The sequence below is a fragment of the Typopeltis vanoorti genome, chromosome 12, assembly GCF_054136105.1.
Source record: "Typopeltis vanoorti isolate ZY-2024b chromosome 12, IOZ_Tvanoo_1.0, whole genome shotgun sequence".
Classification (NCBI taxonomy): Eukaryota; Metazoa; Arthropoda; class Arachnida; order Uropygi; family Thelyphonidae; genus Typopeltis; species Typopeltis vanoorti.
In genome coordinates, this window is record NC_143560.1 from 81,051,348 (window position 1) to 81,078,246 (window position 26,899).

General features: G+C 34.4%; 1 protein-coding gene across 3 annotated transcripts in view; it reads right to left on the reverse strand.

Moving 5' to 3' along the window:
- Positions 1 to 26,899, reverse strand: part of LOC150100929 (uncharacterized) — a 169,725-nt gene that overhangs the window by 60,886 nt on the left and 81,940 nt on the right. For all 3 annotated transcript variants that reach the window (XM_090402225.1, XM_090402223.1, XM_090402224.1), the window contains 2 exons: positions 16,609 to 16,875; positions 6,128 to 6,340 (listed from right to left, as the gene is read on the reverse strand). In XM_090402225.1, coding sequence (XP_090258351.1) covers positions 6,128 to 6,340; positions 16,609 to 16,875 — 480 coding nt within the window. The remainder of the gene's footprint in view (positions 1 to 6,127; positions 6,341 to 16,608; positions 16,876 to 26,899) is intronic.

Sequence of the window (26,899 nt, forward strand, 5' to 3'; positions counted from 1 at the left end):
TTACACCTCGGAAAATTAACTTCTCTTTCATGATCATTGTAGTTTTTAAAGTAGTAACTATTTTGCTTGTATAACAGTTGGAAAATTTTATCTATAAAGCACGTGATTTTGCATGTTGGCGACCACTTCATATTTCCTTCAATTCGTTATCCCCTTCAAAGATAATGTCCAAGAGTTAATTAAATCTCATTTTGAAGAATTGAGTGATTCCGACCTGCTAAATTTAGATGCACAGCGGGAAGATCCTGAAGAATATGAAAAAAATTTAATCACTGACAAGCCCAAAGAGGTTTCACAGAAACAATTTGAAAATAGTTTTCATACAATCGAAGTTTTTAAGCGGCAATGCTTAGAGGCTGATCCTGATGAAGAGAGGAGTAAAATTTGCAGAAGAGTAGAAGAGGCAATAGGGCCATACCATCGGTGTTGCAGTATGAAAAAAAAAAAGAAACAAAATGCGCACCAAACTACGTTAGCTCAATTCTTTGTTAAGAAGTAGAATAATAAAATTTATATTCTGAATATGTTTTATTGTCTTTCAGCTTCATGGTTTTCCTTTAACTAGGCCCTGAGACATACCTTAATTCTTTTATAAAAAAAGAATTAAGGTATGTCTCAGGGCCGCCTAGTTAAAGGTTCAAAAAAGAAATTTGAGGAACGAATTATACTTTTCCCATAGGTTATTATATTCGATTAGTGCGTTTTCAATTAATGCGCCTGTTTTAAAGAATGCATTAGGCGCACTAATCGAGGGATTGCTGTATATTATTTTGTTCCAAACTCTTGTTTATAAAAGCTTCGGCTGAATGTTACAGAATTGAAAGTTACAGAATGAAGAAAGATTGAAAACATATATGTAATAATATCTCATCTATCTAACTACGTAGTAGCCACACAAAAATGTGAAAATAAAAAGAATCATCCTTATTTCATGTCCGAATACACACACACACACACAGAGAGAGAGAGAGCTACTTACAAGATACAAGCACTCATAAAAGGGCTAGATAAAATGTGCCAATAAAAGGCACAAGTTTTGTTGATGCATTTTATTTTGATTAAGGCATTTGCTGGCTTGACAGCTGCTTTAAACTATTGGTTCTCATCAGATTCAAGCAGAAACCTTAGGATGAAACCTCAAAATACCATAGCAATTCATTGTCATATACTTGTATTTTTCAAAAGTGAACCACAATTGGTGCATAACAGTAATTATCACAGAAGATCCTAAAAATCTTCATTTCCAAACTGTAAAATAATCTTCATATTTCATAGCCGAACACACACACACACACACACACACACACACACACAGTGTAAGCAAACAAAGTTTGCACCTCAAGTAACTTCAGGACTGGGCAACTCGTATATTATTATTATAACGGGCAACACCAAGGAGTCCTTAGACTAATCGAGGGGGGCCCCAAACATCACGTCAAGAACTATTCAGCATTCGAACAGTATCTATCATACTTTGCTTTGAACTCATTCACAGTCATGGCACCCAGAACAGACTGGCAGCTTATTCCACTCATTCACCACTCTCCAAGTAAAAAACCTAGTTCTAATGCCTTTGCTAACTACACTCTTGCTCAGTTTCCATGGATGGCCCCTAGTTCTCCCACCACAAGACCTGTTCTGAAAAATTTCCTCTCATTAATCTTGTAAAAACCTCTCAGTAATTTAAATGTCTCAATCATATCACTCCTTTTCCGCTTATCAACAAATTTCTGTAACCCACTTCAACCTGTTCTCGTAAGATTCATTCCATAGACCAGATACCATCTTGGTCACTCGCCTCTGTATCCTCTCTACCACCTCCCCATCTTCTTGATTGGGAGGTGGTAGAGATCTGGACAGAGTAGTGAAGAACAGGATCTTATCAAGGCTCAATAAAGAGGAAAGATAATCTGCTTGTCAAAGTATTCTTCAGTAACCAAGTCATCTGATGAGCTGATTTAGCCACTTTTGCAATGTGCCCCCCCCCCCCCAAAAAAACACTAACTCCTTATCCGCCAACACTCCCAAATCCCTGGCTTCGTCAATTTCCTGGAGTACAGTTCCACCAATGTGGTATACTGCTGATAATCTTTTCACCCCAAAATGCATAACCTTACACTTTGCCACATTAAACTGACATCCAATCTCCTTAGCACAGTCTGTAAATCTATCCACATCATCCTGCAAAATTTTGACATCATGTATATTCACTATTGTTCTACCCAACTTTGCATCATCGGCAAATAAATGAACCATTCCTCTTAGACCCTTTCCTATAGCATTAATGAACAAATTAAATAGCAGTGGTCCAAGAACAGAACCTTGCAGCACACAACTAATCACAGGTCTTCTTTTGGACTCTACTCCTGAATAAATTACTCTATGATATCTCTCCATCAACCACCCTCCTATCCGTCTAATCAACCCTATATCCATCCCCATGTGTTGCAGTTTACTGATTAGAATTCCATGTGGTATCCTGTCAAAGGCCTTAGCAAAGTCCAGCAGTATCACTGTAAACCCGATGGCAATAAGACAAATAATTACATAGCACCCAACTCTAACATTTAAAGACTACAAAGAGTGCAAAATAAGTGCTTCTGCATGATATTAGATACACCAAGGTCCATTAGGAACAAACAGATGCACCGAGATACCAGCACCCCAATAATCCCTTCCCTACTCAATAGCAGTAAAGTACTTCACAGATGCACCAAACAAGCTAACAGACTACAACAAAAGAGACCACTACAAGCACAAAAGACATCAGCCTATCTGCTGATCATAGCTATGGTATATTTAACAAAGGATTCTTGCTCTGTTGAGGCTTCTCTATGGTCACTGATGAAAAAAGCCAGACTAGTAAAGCTTAATCAATGCACTAATGAAAGGCAAATGTACAGGCTTCTTGAGCAGAGTTCATGTCTTTTAAATAGTGCAAGCCAAGTCAATATAATGAAACTGTCATTAAATTTTATAGGAAACATTTATTTAAAAAAAAAAAAAAGAGTACAGCATAAAAAAAAAATACAAAACTAAATAAATAAAAAAAAAGAATATTGTACTTATTTTCTCAAATGACAAATTAAAAACATTAACAGAATTTTTCAAATTCTGCAAAATAGAGAATAATTATGGATTTAACACGTTCGCTGCCACGCTACTTTGGCATAGTCTGTTCCCATACGCCGAGCAATTTCACTTCTTCAAGATCAGTACGGTAATCTTGTTGCCGGCAGTAAGCGTCATACGAGTATATTCGTAGTTGGCTTGTGCAGAGCATATACCATCTATGAGAATACACAGTTTTGATGCTAGCTCCACAAGCCAAGCATTTTCACTTCTTCAAGGTCAGTACAGTAATCTCGTTGCCAGCAGTAAGCGTCATATGAGTATACTTGTAGCTGGCAGCGAATGTGTTAATAATCAAAATGAATTTGCAATAATCTATGATGCAGGAAAAGGAATTTCAGTTTTTTCTTCATAAATATTTCCTGCTTTTAAAAAAGCTTTTTCAATGAACATGCTGGGGTAGCTGGCGCCAAAAGAAATCTTCTCTGAGAAATTATACTGGGGAATAAGTCACTAGTTTACTAATTAACTTTAGAAATCGTTCTTTTTTTTTTTTTTTCGAATGATTAAGTAAGGTCTGTTGTCCAATGCAATCATTTCAGCAAAGCATAATGTAAAGATTTTGCATGTTTGTCATCTACATCATTTTTTTTTAAGATTATTCATTTATATCAAATAATGTTTGTTGTGGTGAAATTTATTTTAAATTCTGACTATTTAATTTTTCTTGCATTGTGGTTTGATATTTCAAGTTCATCACTAAATTTGCATTTTTTCCATGATTAAATCATAGAAAAGTACTTCCTTTTTTCTGTATCACCCAGATGTTTTGTTGTTGACATATTTTACATTTTTTTTTTAAATATTTCAAGTCTGCATTACATAAACTAAAAAAAAAATAATAAATAAATAAAATAAAATAAATACCAATAGCAATGGCACCCAATAGCAAATGCAACAAGTTTTGTTGCATTTGCTATTGGGTGCCATGCAATGTAAGGGAAGACTTTTCTGATTTGTTGCATTGCTTGCAACAGAAATTTTTCTGCTTTAGCTGATTGACTGAATGCTGAATCTTTCTACTGATTCAAACGAAAGAAAATATTTGAAAAACATACTGAAGTAGCCAAATGCTAAAAATAAAAACAAATATTTGGTTCATCTCTAATTAACAGAGCTTCTTCACTATCTTGAGATGCATCAGTTAATCAATGCTCATCAATATGGATTCTTCCATTCTTGTTAGAACAAGACAACAGACATTGAGTAACCTTACGACCTTTAGCACAGGCCACAGAAAGATTTGGCGGCACTCATGTGGCTGCTCTTGATATGTCCACGGTATTTTGATGAGGTCTGTCATCAAGACCTCCTCACAAGCTAATTGTATGGCTTTGTAACTGGATTACTAGTCTCCCACTGCATATCATAGTGGACAGTTTCCTCTCATCAGATCTCTATCAATGTCATGGTACCCACACATACTCTTCCTTCTATACCTCAATGATCCCTTGCTCTCTCTATTCAAACCCTGTTCACGGTTTGGCTCATTAGTGATGACAGTATGCTTCATTCCTCTTCTTCATTCAAGAAGAAGAGGAATGAAGTTGTTGCAATCAAATCATTCAAGCTTCAAGATTTTCCATAACCAATGTCTTAAACATTGATTTCCTCATTATTCTCTATGCTATCAAAACACAGTCCTGTCATATGGTTAGAGTATCTGCTCTCCAGCCAAAAGCTGCGAGTTCGAATCCCACCTTGAGCATGGATGTTTGTAATTGTCTGTAAAAATACTAGCAGTGGTGGCCTATGGTAGGTGTCATCTCAAGTAGAGAAAATGAATCTTGATTGGAAATTGGATCATCAAAAGTATAGAGAGAGAGAGAGAGGAGATAGTAATGTATAGTACCTTTCCTCTGGGTAATTACTATGAAGCATTCTTCTAACCTGAACAAGTATGGCTGCATTAATTTGCCAAAAATTTGGGAGACTTATCTTTAGATCAACTCCTACATAGTTGCAATATTTACAACATTAGAGGGTCCAAAATTATGACTTTAGATCTTTTGTCTGTTACAATTTGAATTGTTTCACTTACTCGTTGCGGCATGTTAATTGTAACATGTAATGTGCTGGTTTGAAATTCAGTGAAATATAAGCCAGTTAATAAACATTTTTTTTTTTTTTTTTTTTTTTTTTTTTATAATTTAGCATTAAAATAAGTTACTTATTATCTCCCTTCATTCCATTCACTTCTGTTCTTTGAAAGAGACTTCTCCATACTGTTTTTTTTTCCCAATGAATATAACTCTCAGCTTTTCAAGAAACTTCTTAAATAGATACCTTTTTTACCCCTCCATAATCAATTGCTCATGCAGCACTGTTGTGTATAGATCTTATGATTTTTCATTGTGAGATCAGTATATACTGTATATCAAAAAACCTACTTGTTATGTTCCACAGTGTCAATTTTGTCAAGTTGTGACATTAAAAATCAGTTTCTTCTAGAAGGGGAGGTGAATCCTACTTGCCTGTACAACTAACTCTGGAATTAATTGGAAACAAAACGTTCCTCTATTCTGCAAATCTAGTGTCAGTAAAGTGATGCAGACCTCTCAGCTTAATATATAACACTACAATTTTACAAAATCCTATTGCATTTTTGTCAACAAAAATGAATAATTAGAAGATTAGTTCAATCCACTAACAATGCAGTAACATTTCATACATTGATATATCATTCATTATCACAGCAATTTAATTCCAATCCATTTTTTATATCCAATTTATTTATTATCACTGTTAATAAATATATCTTTTGCCTAATTCTGTAACTAAAAATGGTCTGACTTAAACCAAAATTGAGATAACTTGAAAAATATAGTAAAGATCTCAAATATTAAATTTCATTAATTCTGTCTGGCTATAAGTTGCTATATGCTTACAGTGAATAAACAAATAAAGTAAAACATTAACAGATGCTGATCAGTGTTATAAATTGTACCAGAAAATTTAATTTGAATTCATGTTCCCCATTCCTAAAGTTTTCTACCTGTTGTCCTTCTTGGTTTCCATCTTCTGTAACATCCTCTTCACCTTCTAAGACCATATCATCCATATCTTCATCCTCTTCATCCAAATAATCATCCTCTTCTCCATCTCTTTGTTCTCCTGGACCTTTAGGTTCACCAATGCGCATTGCTTCTGCTCTTTCTTGGGCTGTTGCATCTGGATCATGCACAGCTAAATGTCGGATTAGATTTCCCTAATAATAAAAATTTTAAATAAATGACATACTATAAAAAACGTTAACCATTTTATATAAACATTTTTGTATTCACCAAGCCACTGAGAAATCAAATACTAGCCAAAGAAAGTCCAAAGCTAGTTTAAAATTTTATAGCAAATTCCATGATACCATACTGTTCCTATGGTTCCATGTAGGTTCACAAGAATCAATCATATTAATTTTTTAAATGCACTAAGTTACATCACATGTGACTCCACTGGAAGACAAGGTCAACTAGATAACAAAAATTTGTTAAAACTGGATATGGAAATCTGTTAATATTTCACTTACTTTCTCATCTAAATTCTGCATTTCATTTCAATTTTATTTGGGTTTCATATGACTCTTTAAAGTGTTCAGTTAAGTTAAATATTAGAAGAAGGGAGGGAAAAGTATATTGTTAATTATTGTTCTAAAGGCGACACAGTCTAGTCAAAATATTATTACCTCCTACATTATTTCAGAATAGGCCATTTTATCCAGCCAGGTGGGTACAGAATCCATCTCCATACTGGAGATGCATGCCACTGTTTATTCAAACTGGCTGAATGACACAGACAAATGATGTGATCTATGAATTTTGAATAAGGCATGATTGTAGGGTAATGGCCAAAGCATGGAAGTACCCAGGAAACTAATATTACTACAGAGTACTAGTTAAGATGATCTTGGAGAAGAAGGCAGCCACTGCAAAACAGCATTTGCTGGAACAATGGCAGGCACTTATTTCTCACTGATGCTCATTGTGAATGCAGGCTGTCCTGTTTTGTGCAAGTCCATAGAAAAAAAAATGGAACAGCTGACCATGGAATTCAACCAGAGGATGAATGGCAGCATTTCCAAGATCATAATACAATAGGTTCCACAGTAGGTGCCATTCTTTGGTATCCATCTGATGAGTAGACATTAGCAAAGAAACTAGTCAAGGTACTCATAATTATACTTAATCATCAACAACTAGGTCTACAATTTGCATCTGAGAGATGTCAAGATAATTCCACTTTTCTGCTTTTTGCCTTACACAGATAGCATAATTGAAAAAAAAGCTGCCTTTTTCAGATGCATCTCATTTCCAACTATGCTATGACAATGCTAAGTAGAAGGTTGTGCAAAACCTGAGAAAAATAATTACTTGATGTCATGGTTCAGGAAACAGGCAAGAGGCAGCATTACAATAAACCGTCAATTTAATGGACAAAATTTCCAGTCCGTATGTCACATGTGAAAATTAACACCCTGTTAATTTTAAAATGCTCTTAACGAAGATTTGCTTATAATTAAATTAACAGGTTAATTTTTGTTATTAATGTCCTGTTATTTTTACAAATTTTGGTGAATAGGCCATCATATGTTGGAAAAACACTAGTAATTTAGCCAGCATAAATGAGTCACTGCTCATAAAACATTTTAGGCAAATAATTAGCACATGATCACACCAATTGCACTGTAATTGATTCTTTTGTTGCGTGGCATGACTTTCTGCGGCAATTTTAACGTGTGCTGGCCGATGTTCCGACGTGTGCTAAGCCACGCTAGTAGTGTGCATTTGTTTACTCATGGTTAATGGTTTATGTATGTATGCATTTTATAGACCTATTCAATATAAATTTAAAATTAGATATGCATGAATGGTAAAACACATCTTTGTAACCCTGACCTTAAAACATGGAGAAATGGAAAAGAGTTAATTTAACGTTAAATCAAAAATTAGAAGTCATACAAAAGTTGGATTCGGGAGTGTCTGTGTCTCGTATATGCGAGCAATATGACATAAAAAAGCAAACTGTATCGGACATTAAAAATAACAAAGATAAAATAAAAAAAATTTGTGATAATATGTGATGTAGGTGAAAACACCAAATCCCCGAAAACATATGAAATTGGCACGTGAAACTTCAGTTGAAGAAGCATTGTTGAAGTGGTATACACAGTAACGTTATTATAAAATTATTAAAATGCTCAGGATTAGAGCATTTTATCTAAAAAAATTGCATACAGTTTTTTTTCTGTAACAGAATATAACAGAAGTTATATTCTGTTACCTTATGAGCAAACAAAGTATAAACATGAAATATTTTCACAACTTTTGCATTGATTTAGATCTCATATGATATGCAAGTTGCAAAATGGTGTGTAATCATATTATTAAAATATTCTAGATTAGAAGTAGTCAGTTTTTTCCCACTTGGTTACAAAGTGAATTATACTAGACAACAAATTACATCCTTGTTTTAAATCCTTTACCCAATCATGAGCAAACGAAGGATGTGAAGCATCTTCACAACTTCTGCACCGATTTAGATTTTAGTACCTCCACAGATCCAGCTCCCACTGTTAAGATCTCAATAAAGAACACAAGTAGGGTATTGACCCTTCCCATACTGCACAGCAATACACATGTGTGAAAAGAAGTGTGCTGTGCATTATGGGACATTACAGTAATTTGATATGAAGCCATTTGCCTTCATTTGAGAAGATTGCATCCTAAGAACATCAGCCCAACAGTCAAGACAACCCAATTTAGCCTGCTAGGGGGAACCTTTAGCAATCTAGGACCAATGCCAGTTGCCTTCTTCAGCCTCATTTGCAAGTTAGTTAGTGCATGTGTGCACATATCATAGTTTTATGTTCCCAGAAGATGGCAATGTAACATTGCCAAAATATTGGAAGGTATTGATTAATGTTTTTTAATTAATATTTTAGTATACGTTGTCATTTCCTGAAAAATTTAAAGTAATGTGTAACCAACGTATAAGTTTATCTCAAGAAATAGTCATTTGCCTTCATGTTAGTCATGAAGATACTTTACATGCAAACTTGGCTCAATTTTAGGTAAAAGATTAAAACAATAATATAATTTATGGTATAATAGAATTTAATTAGTTTTCTTCAATATTGTAAAAATGTTCAACAAATTTATTACACAACAAAACTGAACTTTCAGTAGATTTCACAAGGCCGTCTCAGAAGTAATAAAGCAAGAGCTTTTATCTCAACTTGAGGCAAAAACAGAAATGCATATTAATACAAAGAAGACTGATTGCTTAGAATGAATTCTAAGAAATCTGAAAAGAAATAAAGATTTTATATTTCATTGTTGAGAGGAAGTGTTCTTTATTGTTGTTAAAGTTTGGAGGAGACACAGCAAAAGTGGCTAAAGCAGCTCATCAGATTACTTGGTTACTGAAGAATACCTTGATGAGTAGAGACAAGCAGGTTATTATTCCTCATTATCAAGCTTTGATAAGACACCCCATCTTGACTAGTGCATACAGATCTGGTCACCTGGGTTTCTTGGCAATGAGGAAGATGTGGAGAAGATCCAGAGGTGAGTGACCAAGATAGTAGCAGGTCTATGGAATGACCTTTACAAGAACAAGTTAAAGATTTGTGGGTTACAGAAACTGGTTGACAGGCAGAAAAGGGATGATATGATTGAGACATACAAATTACTGAAGGGTTTTTACAAGATTAATACAGAGGAAATTTTTTTTCTGTCAAGAACAAGTCTGGCAATCACACCACCCATCCCAACAATATGGCATCCTCAAAGCACTTAGACGTTGAGCCATAGCTATTTGTTCAAATAACACAGCACTCAAAACTGAGTTCAGGGACCTTTACAACATCTTTTTAGTCAATGACTCCAACCTACATAAAATAGATAAAATATCACATGCAATCCCATTTCTCCTGTAACAAGGATCACAACAAAGCTGTCTCCATCTCATATTTTAAGGGTACAGAAAAAATCTAAAGTTCTCTGAAAATATGATCTCTATGCTACTTTCAAGCCATTCAGCTAGTTGAGCCTCCCAAGTAAACATGCTTATATTGGTTACACAGGACAACAAAATTTTACAAAAGGCACTTCCCTCAGAATTTAGTCATTTCTTATAGATTTTGAGGTGCTGAACACGTGTTCAAGTTCTGAATTAATCAAAAATTAAATTAATTTACGATTCCTTCAGACTTAACATGGGCTTGCAATTTTGAATCAATTATTGATGTACCAGAATGTACTAGACTCTTGTAAATTTCACTAAAATGTTACTAAGCTGAGAATCCTTCATTTAATATGTGATATTATAAAGTATTGAGAATTGCTAAACTGCTTAAGTGTAAGTACTTATAAATTGCTGGGTGAAAGAGATAATCCGATCAAATAGAAATGGCCAGAATCGAAACACGTGCATCAAAGAGTACAGGTGCACCTTTTCGTAAGCAAATAAGTTCTCCCCCCCCCCCACACACACACACACTCATACGCGCAGAAGGCAGAAGAGCAGGCTAAGATTTCCGTGTGTGGCGCACAGTACTGGTGACATGAGGTGACGCTGAGAAAATGGGAGGAGTAATCGATTACGTAGAGTGAACGTGGGTCCCGCAATTTAAAAAGTCGTGCAGCGCCGAGGAAGCTCTCTTGCTCTCTTATCTCTTGCGCTTTAAGTTCCTTAGGCAGAGGCTCTTGTGTGGAGTTGCGCTCCGGAGTTTTCGGGTGGTCTTGCTGATGTGTATGTAGCCTCCTCGTGGCGTCCCCTCGTTCCTCGCGAATTCGAGACAAGAACGGAGGAACTTTGTCGGAGATTTCCCAACAAATTACCAGTCAGCGACCTGCCCAGCAGAAGGTATTCGTCAATGCTTACGGAGATGTCGTTATGATGTTGAATGAGTTCACCATGGAACAACGTCTTCCTATTTTCGGTGGCAGAAGTAAGTGCAGACTGAAACCTTAAAGAATACCCCAGAGAAGGCATGAAGGAACGCGGTGTCGAAAGAAACTGTCCAGACGAGATATGTAAAGTGCCCAGATAAGTCCCCCCAGCAATTGGTAACGTACAATCCATGTTTTATTATGTGTATATGTGTATTAGAAGAATGTATGTAAACTTTAGGAAGTACTTTAGAGAAAGTTTTCTTTGAGTGATAAAGTAATAATGAGAATTTTGTTAAGTGAATTAATTGAGAGCACGTGGTGCCTTAGAATTGTCTTTTAATGATATGAGAATGTTGTGAGAAGAAATTGAATAAGAGCGCATGAAGCTAGTCTAATTATTCAGCTAATAATTGTCCTTAGTATTATTGAATAAGTGTGATTTTTCAAGTGTAAATTGTAAGCATTAACCGAAGCTCTTTGTCATGCATGCTAAGATAGATATTAAGAATCTAAGTAAATTAGTGCTCATTCATTAGCAATTGCAGATTAAATATTAAGAGTGAATTCATAGTATGTACAAAGTTTCAATTGAATTAAATGTTTTGTTTCTTTTGTTTAACTGATGACTTGTCTGATTTTCTTCTCTGTTGCACTTGCTCATAAATTACAGACCACAGTGGGAGATTAAATTATAGAGAGGCTACGACTGCAAATGTAACTCTTAGTAATATAAGATTGTATGCTAAATTCTGATTCCTCGATTCTACACTATCTGTTAATCTAGGATTCGGGGTGGCGCAGTGAAAAATAAATTTTCCCTGAATCCGAAAAAGGAATCAGAACCAGTGTGAGACAAAGGAATAGGTATCCACCATTAGTAATTCCTTTGTCCCACAAACCACTAGCATCATTCTTGTAAGTATAGATCGGCCAAGAGAGATATTGAAGTTAAGGGAATTAAGATTGAAGATAAAGTTTTAGTATAATTAAGAATAATCAAGAGGTAAAGATAGGAGAATATAGACCCAATATATAGAGTAAAATAAATAAAATTAAAATAAGAGTAAGATTTTACACATGAATATGACAATGAAAATGCAAAATTGGCTATGGGTTGTGAGAGATCTGCAATAGTTTTTTAATATAATAGAGTAATATGTACTTATCACATATACTGGTAAAAGTCTGCTTCTATGTCTGACATTGCTTTGCCTGTCACTTGTATAGCTGCTCAGGATCATCTCTAGTGAGCATCCAACAGTAGTCAGCCAACATGAAAGTGGACCACTTTCCCTGGTATCGTTTCTCCATCGTTGCAATTTCCTGATGGAAGTGTTCACCATGCTCATCACTAACCATGCTGCAGATGTCAGGGAAGAAATCAAAGTGGGAATGGAGCAAGTGTATTTTTAAGGACATATTGCAGCCAAGTTTGTGATATAAAGACTAGTCCTCAACCAGTTTTTTGTACTTTTCTGCCCTAACATTCCTGAGGAATTAGTTGACACCAGATGAAATATGTCCCAATCTTTTTTTCTCATCACCCTGTAGCAGGTTGTCAAACATCTCATTAATGAAGAGCTCTCAGATCTGAGGACCCACAAAAACTCCTCTTTAATTTTCACTTCACTGAGTCGGGGAATGTCAGTCAGGTACTTGAAAGCTGATTCAGTCCAGTCCGTGACTTTTATGAAGTTTTTTTAACCAGACCGAGTTCGATATGTAGGGGAAGAAGCAGAAATTTGTGCATTTCTGCCAGCACTGACAGAAATGCAGAGAGAGAGAAGAATGTTTTGCACATTCTTCTCTCTCTCTCTCTCTCTGACCTTCAGAGATTTCCTTGCAGGCCAGTCTCTCATTACATAGTGTAAAGTCCTTGTTTGGCTGTCCCATTCACAAAAAAAAACAGCAGTTATTCATATATCCCAGCTACAGACCCATCAACAAAGACATACCTTCAAGTCACCACAGAGATTCCAGCCATATTTGCTGTATTGAAGACAGTCCAACAGCTGTTTTAGGTTGTAGGTTTCTTTCATGTAGACAGTGTATCCAACTGGAAAGAATGGAAGCTGGTTTCCATTATGCAGCAACAGTGCCTTGAGACTCATTAACTTTGATGAGTCTATGAATAGTTCCCATTTGTGGGGATCATGTTTGATTTGAAGGCATTCATCAGGCCATCTACATTGTAGCAGAAAACAAGGTCATCTTCCTTTCGGAAGTAAAGCAACTGCTCATCATGAGTGAGAAATGAAGTTGCTCAGACATTTCCTTTTAGAAGATTCCATTGTAGAAGTCCCAATCCCAGTAACTCTGCTTTGGCCTTGAACAGCTACAGATCATGAACAAGATAATTTAGTTCTTCTTGTGTGAGAATGGGTAGTGCAGATGATGCACCATGGCTGACATATGGATCATCATTAGACGCCAAAGGCTCAGGAGAGCCCAACATTGGTTCACTTCACGAACAGGAAGTCCTTTGCCGTGGACTGGTCAGAGAGCAGATGGTATATTTGAGTATGATTGGCATGATTGCTTGGCTCCCTCCAAACTATAGGAACAGCAAATGGCATCAACACTAATTTCAGCTGCTTCGGAAGATTTCTAGAATGCGTAACACAGCGTATGTGTGGGGTCGAGGCATTGTCCTGGTCCCAATCTTACATCCAAAATAAAGCTGATACACCTTTTTCACTAACAGAGTGATGACCTTTTTCTGGCTTGCAAATATCACTTCCCTGAAAATGTATCAAAAATTATTTTCATTATTAACACAAGTAAGAGGCATCACTACTGCTAAATTTACACTGCAGGGGATCACTTGTGTAGTACTTATGATGCAGGAGTAAATGGGAGTGTAGCCCAGGAAGTCGCACAAACACTTGCTTACCCTACGAGACCACTTTATACTAATGATTGCATAATCTTACGACAATGATGTCATGACTCAACTGCAATGCATCAGCCAATGATGCAATAGTTATTGGGGAAGTTGAGTATGACTGGCTGATGCGATCAACCTCATCCTCTTTCACATATTAGTGTATAAAGTTACTTGTACCTGCAGTTTAGCCTACTTTGGACAGACTGGAAGATCAGTTAATATCTGATTTGAAGAACATAAAAATTACATCCATGATCATCTGTATGCCAGGACTAGCAGACCATGCATTTGATACTAACTCACACAGAATTAAATGTAAGAAGACATCATAGAAGAAATTTCTATGAAGAATCCCCCACCCTCAACAAGTATGGCTGCATTAATTTGCCAAAGATCTGGGAAACAGTCAGTCTGAGACCAGATAGCCTAACTTCCCCAAATTAATTTTATGATATCTGGCTCATAGAGGGCACCATGTTATTACATTAGTTTTGTTTTGGTTACAACTTGAATGGTTTCTGTCAGATAATTATAAATTTCTGCAAATAATTATAATAATTGGGTATATAATCATGTATAAAATGATCATAGAGGGGGGGGAGGGAAAGGTACAAGGATCGTATTGTGACGTATTATTAGATACTGGTTCCCACATCTCTATTCTAATGAGTTATAGTATCTGTGCACTTGCCAAGTCATAATTTGATGCTGGGTAGAAAAACCAGCAAAACATTAGTAAGTTCAATAAAATAATTTATCTTTTTCTCTCTTGGTGCTGTTTATAACAAAAGTGCTTTGATTGCAAAAAAACAATGGAAAATATATGAAACTACATGTTATGATATTTATTAATAAAAATAAGAAAAGGATAAAAAAAAAAACAGCACAATCTAATTTCATACGTTGTGTAGTCAGAGAAAATAAATGAGATACTTTTGAAGTGATAGATGCAAAAAAACAGTACAAAGTATTTAGTAATCCCAATGAAAGCATCAGTACACATTTGAACAGTATACTATATTGTGTGAAAAGTTGTCATCTTACAAAATTTGCACTTGCAAGCACTCTTTTATAATCTATATTATATTTTATGCTCTGTTTCAGAATAAATTTACAGATGACTCATGATGACACAATATGTTGGATCTTGTTGGCTCTTCAAAGAGGAGTCTAGTTTAGAAGTACTAATAATTTTTATCAGTAGTATAAAGCCAATGTTTGCACATACACTGTTGAATACAAACATGTATATTACTAGCTGACTGCTAGCAATTTATGGTGTCAATTAAATTTTTTTTTTAAATATTATTATTATTCTATTAAATTTCTAAGACTCAGTCCCTTTTTTAAATTTGGCATGTGACACAAATGTCTTTGTTATGATCTTTAGCACAGGCCCTATACTTTTTTTCAAACCAAAAACCAGATTTACAAAAACATTATTATATTTTATCATTTTTAATAGATTATACTTTTTTTTCAATGGAAAATGAAGAAAATTATAAATAAAAAAAATATCAAAGTAAAAATCTTTCATTTACTTATTTAAAGAAATTAGGTGTTTAAAATAACAATTATAAAATTATTTTTGTTCCAATATGATCTATAATTTCAGTAAGCATTTATTTAGGCAAAAGTTTTTAAAGGCAAATTTTTTGATTTAATAGAATGAAAACAGCACTATGAATGAATTAAACATTAATTTAATTACTGTATCTCTGTCAAAGAGACACTACTGGGGATACAATATAAGATTGTAATGTGCATGACAGAAGCAACACAAAAACAAGTGAAGCCTAAAGTGTGCGGAGAGGTGACTTTTACAGGTGCTGGTAGAGACAAATTTTGATGTCAATTCCAAAAAAGTTTCTCATGTTCGTACTTACTACAGTGAAGCATAGTAGTTTTTTAATCATTTCATTTTTTAGGCTTTCAGTCTGATAATCTTCATTTTCTTTTGTGTTGTACTTATATGCACGTTATCATTCTGATATATTGTATTTCAATGATGTTTCTATGAAAGAGAAAATATTGACTCATTAAATGAATGTTTATTTTATTCTTCTGTACTCAGTCCATTAAACGGATAGTACATTTAGCTATTCTGGTCCAAATGCTTTCAAAAAGAAAGTCTTGATAAGAGACATATGTGATTATCATATAACATATTTATTTCCTGATTTAAGAGGTTATATCCCCACTTCATAAACTCAGCTGAAATGTTGGTTATATTAAAGAGAGGGATATAAAATATGACATATGTTGCTATGTCCTCTAGTGGTATGATATTTATAACCTGTTTGAGAGGGAGGGAGAAGGGAACAATATTGACAATGATGATCTGATGTTGGAAGTTTGTTCAACTGGTTATACTATAAATTAAAGTTGCAAGAAATTATATTCTTGGTTTAATCCTTTATCCAAGTGTAAGCAAACAGAGTTTGCACCTGAAGTAACTTTGCTTACACTTGGATAAAGGATTAAACCAAGAATATAATTTCTTGGCAACTTTAATTTAATTTATAATGATGATCTGAAATGCCTTTTTATTGAGATAAAAATTCATTTAATCCAGAGATAATTATATTAAATGCAGCATGCTGTGATAGAGGGAAAAAGAAATCTAAATATCCAAAAAATACTATTAAATAATTTATGAACAAGCTAACTTAAATTAACTAGGGAATATCTAAAAACTACCTTATGACGAAAAGCTTTGCCACATTCAGGACATTCATGTGTCTTCTCTTTTGGTACAGGAGGTATATAATTAGGATCATGATATAAATTTTTATGCCTTTTTAAAAGCTGCTTCTGACGAAAAGCTTGATCACATTCATCACACCGGAAAGGTTTCTGATCAGTGTGAATTAGCATATGTGATTCTAGATGCCGCTGTGAGATGGAAGCATAAGGACACAGATCACACTTGAAACATTTTTCTCCTTCATGTGTTTTAGCATGAATCTGAAAAAAATAATAATGTAATGGTCATGCTGATGAAATATAGTGTTATTAAAAAAAAAAAGTTTTTTTTTTTAATGTTGGGAATCATTAGTGCAATGAGTGATTTGTGGATTACATAAAGTAGGAAACTGAAGACTAATCATAGTTCCCGCACCCCCCTCCCCATTTCAAGCCTCCAATAAACAAGATGGTGATGGTACCTCATACTCTCACCAGACAACAAACATCATCTTTAATATGTGTAAAGTATGCTGATCATATGCATCTTCAGATGCAAATGATCAGATGCAGATGTAAACTTTACACATACTATGTATGAAAAAAACGTCTGATTCATAAATTAGTTAGTAGTAATAATCTATGGAGTCAAAAGACTAATTACAAGAGATGGCTGCTAAACCACAGTGATAATACATTTCATGCATTCGGTCTCTATACTCTCTCTCTCTCTCTCAATACATCCCAACAATCCACTTGCACTTTCATGAAAAAACTTACATATTTAGCAGTTTATATCTGGCTCTTTTTGTCCTTTGATTTTAAAATAATATAAATCTATCAAACTGTACCAAGAATTGCTCACTAATTTTTAGGTTCTATATGGCCTGGTTGGTTAACATAGTATTATCGATGATGTAAATAAAACACTAATTTAGATTAGTTAAGCAAACGAAAGATTTAGAACAATTTTCATAAACAAAAAAATTATTCTGAATATCTGGCTAAAGGGAACATGCCAACTATTAATCATTAAAAGATTTTCTATTTCAACAATAAGATCATCATATTTATGGATAACTGTAGTATTAACCAGTGCAACACTTTTCACTTTACCTTTAACAACAGGTAAGTTTAACATGTGGCATATCTCACTGTTTGATACACTATCGTCACTAAATTTAATCTGAGTATCTAATGTAATAATAGATTTATGTGTTTTCTTCTTTTCAGTGGAGCAACAGCACCCTTATTTGAGTTTTACACACACCATTAATAACAATAATAAAACAAAATAATAGTTATAAACAGTTTATAATTCACAGCAAAACAAAGATGCAGTGAACAATGATGTACATAAACAAACGGCTCACGAAAATTGTGCATCTACTGATTCATGGGACCATCATGTTGTCAAAACCATCACATGAACAAATATAACATTGTATAAATGGTCAACAGTCATAATTGAAAAGTGTCGTACAAACAGATCATCATAAAGCGAAGCATCATAAGGCAGTGTTACTGTATTCTGTATTCATTGGAAACATGCTAATTATCTGAAAATAAAATCTTCTTTCATAGCAGATAACATATTTAATTTGTTCAGAGTTAATATATAAAAAAGTGTATGCACTATTCATATGCATTTAGGAAAGATACATAAAAGGGGGAGGGGTTATTGATGAACAAATACACTTTCTACAATACTGTTTCAAACTCATAGGATATGGCACATTCTGTACTGATTAAATTTTTTTCCATCTCCTAATCACTCAACTGTGTATTAAAGACAAAGGCTGTAAATTAAGCTACTGATCCCCAACCCCTTTTTTTTATGAAATTATCTATACACAGTACCATCTACTACCTATGAACTGTATTTTGCATCTGTAAATTTCAAGTGTTCTCCATCCAAAATGCCTGTACGTGGGATGAATTTTCAGAAGAAAAGACCTTGCTATCTCAGTACACTGGAATCTTTATAAGGGCTTTTTCAGCTGAAAAAGATTCCTCTTGACATTATGAGAACTGAAATTGGGTCTTTTCCAACTTCTATGGAGGTGCTCGTCAATTATGTCTCCTATGTTTCATCCAGTTTCTAGCATAAATAAACAATACAAGAGATGTGAATCCAAATGTTTATTCCTGTTGAGTGACCATCCATGTAGAAGTGCTGTGGAAGGTGGGAGAGAGAAATAGAGCATATCTGCATATGGAGAATCAGAAAGTTCACAAATTTCTGAGCAGATAATACAATTTATTTCATCATTAATTTCACATCCATTTCTCTCTCTCGAGTCCCTGAATCCCTGGAGGTCGCTTAATAATAATAATAATAATCCAAGGCAGATTGAGTCCCTAATTAGGTATTTTAGGTAATTAATGCAACCAGCTTGCCACTTCTAGGCTGCATCCCCCAAAGGCTAGCATTTTATGTCAGTAGATATGTGTGTTCAAGGGACTAGTCTGCCTGTTTGCAATTTATTTATCAACTATTAATGACCATGAATGCAACAATGACTGCTGAACAAGTACAGTTAACATGAAATAACACTGTATTACTCTGGAACTACAGCTGACCTTCACTATAGCAAACACTGTTATAACAAACTAATGAAAAGGCCCACTACAACCTCATATGCATTATGCTACAGCTAAAGGAAATTCACCAATAAACTAATCCTGTAGTGAGGGCTCCAGAAATCCACTCACCACAGGTGAATTATCAGAGATAAATGGCAAATGAATTTTAAGCCTTATTCTAAATGCATTCAAAATATATTATTTTGTTCGCATAACTTACATTGCATAATGAAATCACCAAAGTTTATTTCCAGAGAACTAGAAAAAAACTTCTGATTTTTTTTGCAATCCTTAATTCAAATACTACAGCATTCCCTTTTAAAAAATCACAAAAGCACTTGAAATTTTAAATGCCAATTTTCTCTAACTCATAATGTAAACCAATCATCTCCACTTTCATCCACCCTTTAATCTCTTAAATTTTATTTCTATGAAAGACTAAGAAAAAATGGTCATTAAAAACCCAACCTGCTGTATCTTCTTACCACAACAGCTGTCTTGTCGTGAATGCCATACAATAATAGATTGATAACCTTTTAAACGTTTTTCTTTCTTTCTATATGAAAGATTTCATAAATGTTGTATTGAGCTTCAAAAATCTCTCTAATTTCTCTCAATATTATACTGTCATAGTATTATAGTGTTCTTTTTACTACATGCATACTCCACTATGCATCACACTTTTGGTTTTTATTTTAGTTCTTTAGCAAGAAAAATGAACCATAGTTATATGTTATAATTACAGCACTTTATTTGAAAACAGTAAATTTCACATGCTTGAAGTGTGCAAGAAAACAATCAAGATCTTCATATCATGAATATATTTAAATTAAATTATAGTTATTTGTCTTAGTTTAGTTCTTCTCATTCATGTGAAAATCACTAAGAAATTTGCATGAACCTATTTCTTATCTCTGAAATTAAGAACATCTCAAAATTTCTAGGCAATCAATCATTTTTGAAATATCCGACTTCGAATGTCACACTCTTTCTAATGATCTGTTACCATTCAAGGCTATGAAAGGAGCCTTGCAAACTAAACTAAGCTAGTTACATTCAAATAAATAAATTTTATAATCAAATCAATGCATTCATTTAGTTCAATATTGACCATATACATATATATGGTAAGAACAACATATGTAATAGACAATATTTTTTTAAAAAAATGTGTTTTTTCTCACATAATTTCATTAACAAAATAAACTAACTTTTATAAGCACAAAAACTGAAATTGGCACAATGTAATTAAATACTGTAGTACATCTAAACATGTTATTCTTCCCACACCTTCATCCCTTAAGTATGTGCACAGTATGTATTAGAGGGCATGAAAGGATTAGTGATCTTAGATTTGATCATCTCATCAGAGGATATCATTATAAATGGGGTGTCAAATCCTCCTCCAGTTGGTGAGCGTGACAGTGAAGTGATTATCTGGTGGTTGTCAGACATGTGAGGACTTTTCTAAGGAAAGGGTATATGTGGAATTACAAGGGTGTTAATTATGAAAGCTCAGGAGGCAGACTGCAGCTATAGCATGGAATCAGGAGTTCGATGAAAGGAGATCAATGCTGCTTGGGTACTATTTAAGAGCTACTATTAGAAGCAATGCCTAAATGTATTTCAATGTTCAGAAGGTTAAATATGATAGGTGTGAAATGGATAAATGAAGAGATTAAGAATGCAATACAGAGAAAGGAAGGCATTATGGAGGCAACACAAGATGAGTGGTAATGATCAATTTCACGAGGAGTACAAAGAACATAAGGAGGGTGACTCAGTAAGGGTAGCAAAAGTGCAGTATTAGTAGCAGTTAGCTAAAAGCTAAAAAAAAAACCTAGGGAGTTCTTTCAATATGTAGCCAGTAAACAAAAACAATGATTATGATAGGATGACACTGATTGCAAAAAATGATATAAGGACAACTGCTGCAGAGGATATAGTTGAGATAGTTAATGAGCAGTTCATAAAGGATTTCATCCTTGTGAATGTGACATCATGGAGAGTTTAAGATCAGTGGATGAGGAGGAGGAAAAACTGACTGTGAGCAAGGAAAAGGTATGGTGAATTGAGCAAACTTGATGTTAATAAGGCTGTGGGACTTGATGATATATCACGATGTATTTTGAAGGAATGTGCCATGAAGTTGACATCTGCCCTGACATATTTGTTTAATATAAGTCTTGCATTTCCTCCAGTTCCAAAGGAATTTAAGGAAGATAAGATTGTATTACTTCCTAAGGGCAGTGACAGAACTCAACCATCAAATTATAGGTCAATCTGCATATCAGGTGTCATGGTTAAAGTGTTCAAGAGGCTATTGAGAACCAAGATCCATAATAGTGTTGACAACAGTGGTATTATCTTTGATGGACAGCACAGATTTGCTAAAGGGAGATCATGTTTTAGTAATCTACTTACTTGCTTATTACAATAAGGTGACATTGGACAAAGAAGATGGATACACAGTAGTATACTTAGATTTTGCAAAGGCTTTTGATAGATTACTGCATGATAAGTTGATATTCAAACTAGAGCAGATGGATTGGATATTAGACTAGTGCACTGGATTAGAGATTGGCTATCTGATAGGTATCAGCAAGTTGTGTATAGGGGGAACAATATCCCAGAAGAACAAAGTCACTTAGAGATCAGTTTTAGGGCCATTACTGTATGTTAATGCAAAGATGATGTAAAGTTGGGAAGAACTATGAGGAGTAGAGCAGATGTTGTTGCCTTACAAGAATTGAATAGATTGAGTAAATGGGCATGGGAGTGGGGATGTCAGTTCAATGTTACGAAATGTAAAGTTTTAGACTTTGGAAAAAAAAAAAAAAACAAAGATGGGATGTAGAATTTACTCTTGGTTGGGATATATTGTTAGAGGTGGAGAGAGTAAGCAATCTTGGGGTGATGGGGGATAAGGATCTAAAATTTAGAGAATACATTGCCAAAATAGTGAGGACAACACAAAGAATTCTGGGAATGATGCAGAGGATACTGACTTGTAGAAGTAAGGAGATTCTGGTTCCAAGGCCCTGCTTAGACCAGATATGGACTACTGTGCACAGATTCGGTTACCTGACTTTCAAAAGGATGAAGAGATATTTAAAAGGGTCCAGAGGTGATGGACTAAGGTAGTTTCTGGAATGTTGAGAAGATGCAATTTGCATGTGTTCGTGTACACACACACACACCTTTTACCGAAATTCATACTATGGGTGGGTAAAAATTTTTGTAACTAGATTTAAGAGGTATTTCTGGAATCATGGGTGCGAGCACCACAGAACAAAAGAATGTGTGGAATTGGTAACAGGCAAAGACTATTGTAAGTTAAGGAAACAGATTGGTGATATGCTGTGGCTTTATTAATTGAAGGGGAAAGAAACTAGAAATTATAGTAATGTCAGGTTGTATTCCTACAATTAGGAGGATAAATAATGTACGAGTGAAATGGATCATCATCAAATTCCTGAATGCACCCTCAGGGAGCGTACAAGATATCGCAATAGGACCACATGAAAATGTTAATACCATTACTAACTTTCTACTGACAATTTTCTTCCAAATTAATTGTTATTTGTAAAGACTACCGTATTATCATATCTTATATTTCTATCTTTGAAGGACACTTTTTACTGTATCAATTCACGTAGTCTTCTAGGTCAGGGGTCGGCAACCTTTTCAGACTTCCGGACCACATGCAACTTTTATTTTTAATAATCGGGTTGCAAGCGTTTAATTAAGAGAAAATAGTGAGTGAAAAAAAATACTCAAGTTATCAAATTTTATGATATCAATCTTGAAAAACACAGAAATATTTAAACTAATTAAAGTACGAGATATGAAACAAGCACGAAAATGAAATTCAATGAAAAATTATTATCACCTAAAAACAAAGTAAGATAGTTTATGCATCACAATATGTGTGTCTCCCTGATTAATGTGCCTTTTGTGATTGTTTTCCCTTAGCCAAATTATCTAGATCCACTTTATAACCTGAGGTCCTAATTCGAATTGAAGCATGCAAATATTTATCAGCCAGTCAAAAAGAAAATTTATTTTTTCTAAAACTCATGGCAGAAAATGACTGTTTGCAAATGTATGTGATTCCAAATGCAACTATCATCTTCTTTGCGAAACTGATTAATCCTTCAAATTTTTTTGGAAAGCATCAATAAAATTTTTGGAAATTTTCTAACGAAAATGGATATTAATGTTTCGATGTGTTGTAATTCCAAAACTTCCATCTGTAGTTGGTTTGATATGTCATTAATGTCGACATTAAAAGGGTTCAAAAATAATCGCATTTCAATGCTATTTTTATGAAAATCCACAAATCTTGTTGAAAATTCCATTTGTAAATCTTCAATAGTACCAACAAAAAAAATTCCTTTTCTGTTTGCCATTCAACTGCAGATGCAAATTTGCAACAAATATATTGATGTAGATTTTCTTCCATCATGTTTCTTCAACAGACACAGTTTACCTTCAAAAGCTTTTATGTCAGAAAACAGTTCTGCTATTAATTTACCTTGGCCCTGCAGGTTTCAAATTAAGTTCATTAAGGTATGTTCATTAAGCAGATCCGAGCCAGAAATATTCATAAACAATATGAAAATTGAACATACAACAGAATACAAATATTTAGGCACCTACTTTACTGCAGATGGAAAGCAAGATAAAGAAATAAAAATAAGAACAGCCATAGCTAAAGATGCATTCTGGAAAAATAAAGATCTGCTCAGAGGCTCTGTGAGTATCGAGATAAAGAAAAGAATGATAAGAATATTAGTGTGGCCAATTTTCACAAATGGAAGTGAGACCTGGATATTCAAGAAGAGAGTAAGGCAACAGATAATGGCCTTTGAAATGTGGTGCTATAGGAGAGCTCTGAAAATCCCATGGACAGAACATGTGATAAATACAGATGTCCTAAAGAAAATGAGAACACAGACATGTTACAGGAAATGATCCAGAGAAAGATGAGATTGGCAGGACATGTACTGAGAGGTTCAGCAGGACAGAGGATATTAACAGTTTTAGAAGGAAAAATTATGGGAAAAGGATCAAGAGGAAAAAAGCAAAGGACATGGCTTGAAGATTTAAGATCACATGGCTATGCAGAAACAAAAAGAAAAGCCACCACAGAGAGAACTGGAAGGACATGGTGCTGCACCCTCTCACTGAGGAAGCTACATGAAGAAGAAGAAGGTACATTGTAATATCTACCATAAATGCAAGAAACATAATCCATTTTTGATTCGACAGCTGTGGGAGAGCATTTTCGTGTTCTGTCATGAAAATAACTATTTCTACACATAAATTAAAAAAATCTGTTTAGCACAGCTGTTAGATGCTTAACCATCTAACAGCTGAGTAGTAGATAACGTCCCCATACTCCAATTCTATTTCTATCAAGAATTCTTGAAATTGGCGGTGTTTCAGACTGTTGCATCAGATGTAATTTACAGTTGATATCACAATTGTCTTTCACTGATGATAAAATTTTGCTACAAAAGTGCTTCCTGATGAATGATGCAATGGAACACCATTGGATTATCATAACCTACATTCTGTATTTCTGCCCAAATTCGACCTACTGCACTGGTGTTAGAGCCACAAATATTTCTTCCACCATCGATTGTCACACTATATAATTTTTTTTCAGTTCAATTCTAAAGAATCAATAGTTTCTTTTACCTTTATTGACAAGTCATTGCGGGCTGTAGTACCTTTTAAACCACACAAACTGACCGATTCTTCACGAACATCAAAGTCACTATCGATGCCCCGAATAAATATCATTAACTGTGCAGCGTCTGTTACTTCAGTACTTTCATCCATTGCCTGAGCGTAACACTCAAATCATTTTGCTTTAAATTTAAGCTGCTCATATAAATTGATACCAATTTCTTCTACTTGCCTTGTACAACTCCTGGCAGATAACTAATATTTTGAAATAACGTCTTCTTTTCTAGGCATATTTGTTCATTTTCATCTAATAAACATCGTTTAATAAATTCTGAATCTGTATAACACCTTCCTTCTTTCGCAACAAGTTCCCCTACGACATAACTAGTATGAACAATCAATTCATTATGAATACTTTGCTTCCTAAATATGTTTTGCTGAGCAGTCAAAGAAGTTTGTAATTTATTAATTTGATTATTTCCAATTTCACGGTTCGAATCCTTGTATTAGCTTTCATGTTCATTCTCGTAATGATGTCTGATATCATATTCTTTCATAATAGCAACACTTTTAGGACAAGTAAGACAAAGGGACTTACTCCCATTTTCAATAAAGAAGTACGTGCTGTTCCATTCATTATTAAACCCTCTTCCTTCATCTGCAATTTTATGTGTTCTTGAACCCATTTTTGAAATTATTTTTAACAAATATATATCCTCTGAAAATAATAGTTGATGTTATTGAATTATTAAATTATATTAAAAGACGGACCAAGGAACATGACTGCAAAAGTGCGCCAAAATCTTGGTTGTCATCAGATGAAGTCGCCTTTGTTATCCCCACTCCTGATGACTCACACGGTTGACTCATGCCAAGTTGCATGGCGATATCACGAAGTATAGGTATAAAATTGTTTTTGATTTATTATTCATATTATAAAATGTATTATTTAAATAATTCAACATACCGACCACGTGCCATGTAAGTATGGTCAACCTTTTATGGGCCGCCAAAAATGCACGTTTGGGCAGCATGAGGCCTGCCGGTTGCCGACCCCTGTTCTAGGTCATTTTTCCTATCCTGCAAGAACGCTCATAAATTTTTGCTCACATTCTGTTGAAGTGCCTATACCATCTGAGATTAGCTCTTCTAAACATATTCCTGAATGCTAAATGTCAAGTTCTTTCCTAATATCCTCATTTTTAAATTTTTAATATGATACTGCCATTGATGCCATCTGTTCAATCTTTCTCAGAACTCTCTTTCAGTGATCTCTAGTCTTTGATCAAGTGGTTTATTTCTAGACTAGCTCACAGAACCATAAGTTGAAATTGGTTTGAACACTCTCTTGTATACAGCAAATTTAGTGTTTTAATTAATTTCTTTCTTATTCCATATAAATTTATTCAGCTGACTTCCTACCATATCAGCTTACTAATTCTGTTGTCTATTTCCATATTTAGTTTACCATCTCCACTAAAAAGTGTGCCTAAATAGCTGAAATGATTTACTTGTTCATAGGTTCTCCATTCAGGATGCAGTCAATGTTTTCAATATTTCTGCCTATTTTTAATGTCTTTTTTATTGCTGATTTTTATAAAAATTTATTACAGCAGTTATTCAAGTCACAGAATCTTGCAGACTTATACTGTGTGCATTTAGAATTATATCATCATCTGCATAAAGTAAACAGCTGAGATTAACATCTCCAATTTTTATATCAGGTTTAATGCAATTTTCCTTCATAATGTGATCCATATAGATCAGGGGTTGGCAAAGTAGTCGATAGACCCCTGGGAGTTGATGTAGCTATCCAAGGGGTCGATATATGTCTAGGGGTCGAAAGGTGTTAGATAAACATCTAAAACGATTTTGAGTAACATCCAGTAAACATGCGACGCCAACTGGCTGATCGGCTGAGCCAACAAGGTGGAAGGCATGCAAACAGAGATAATGAGGGTTAGTGGGCATAATGCTCATAGATATTAGAGTGAAGTTCAGTGATCTGATAACTTAGTATTTA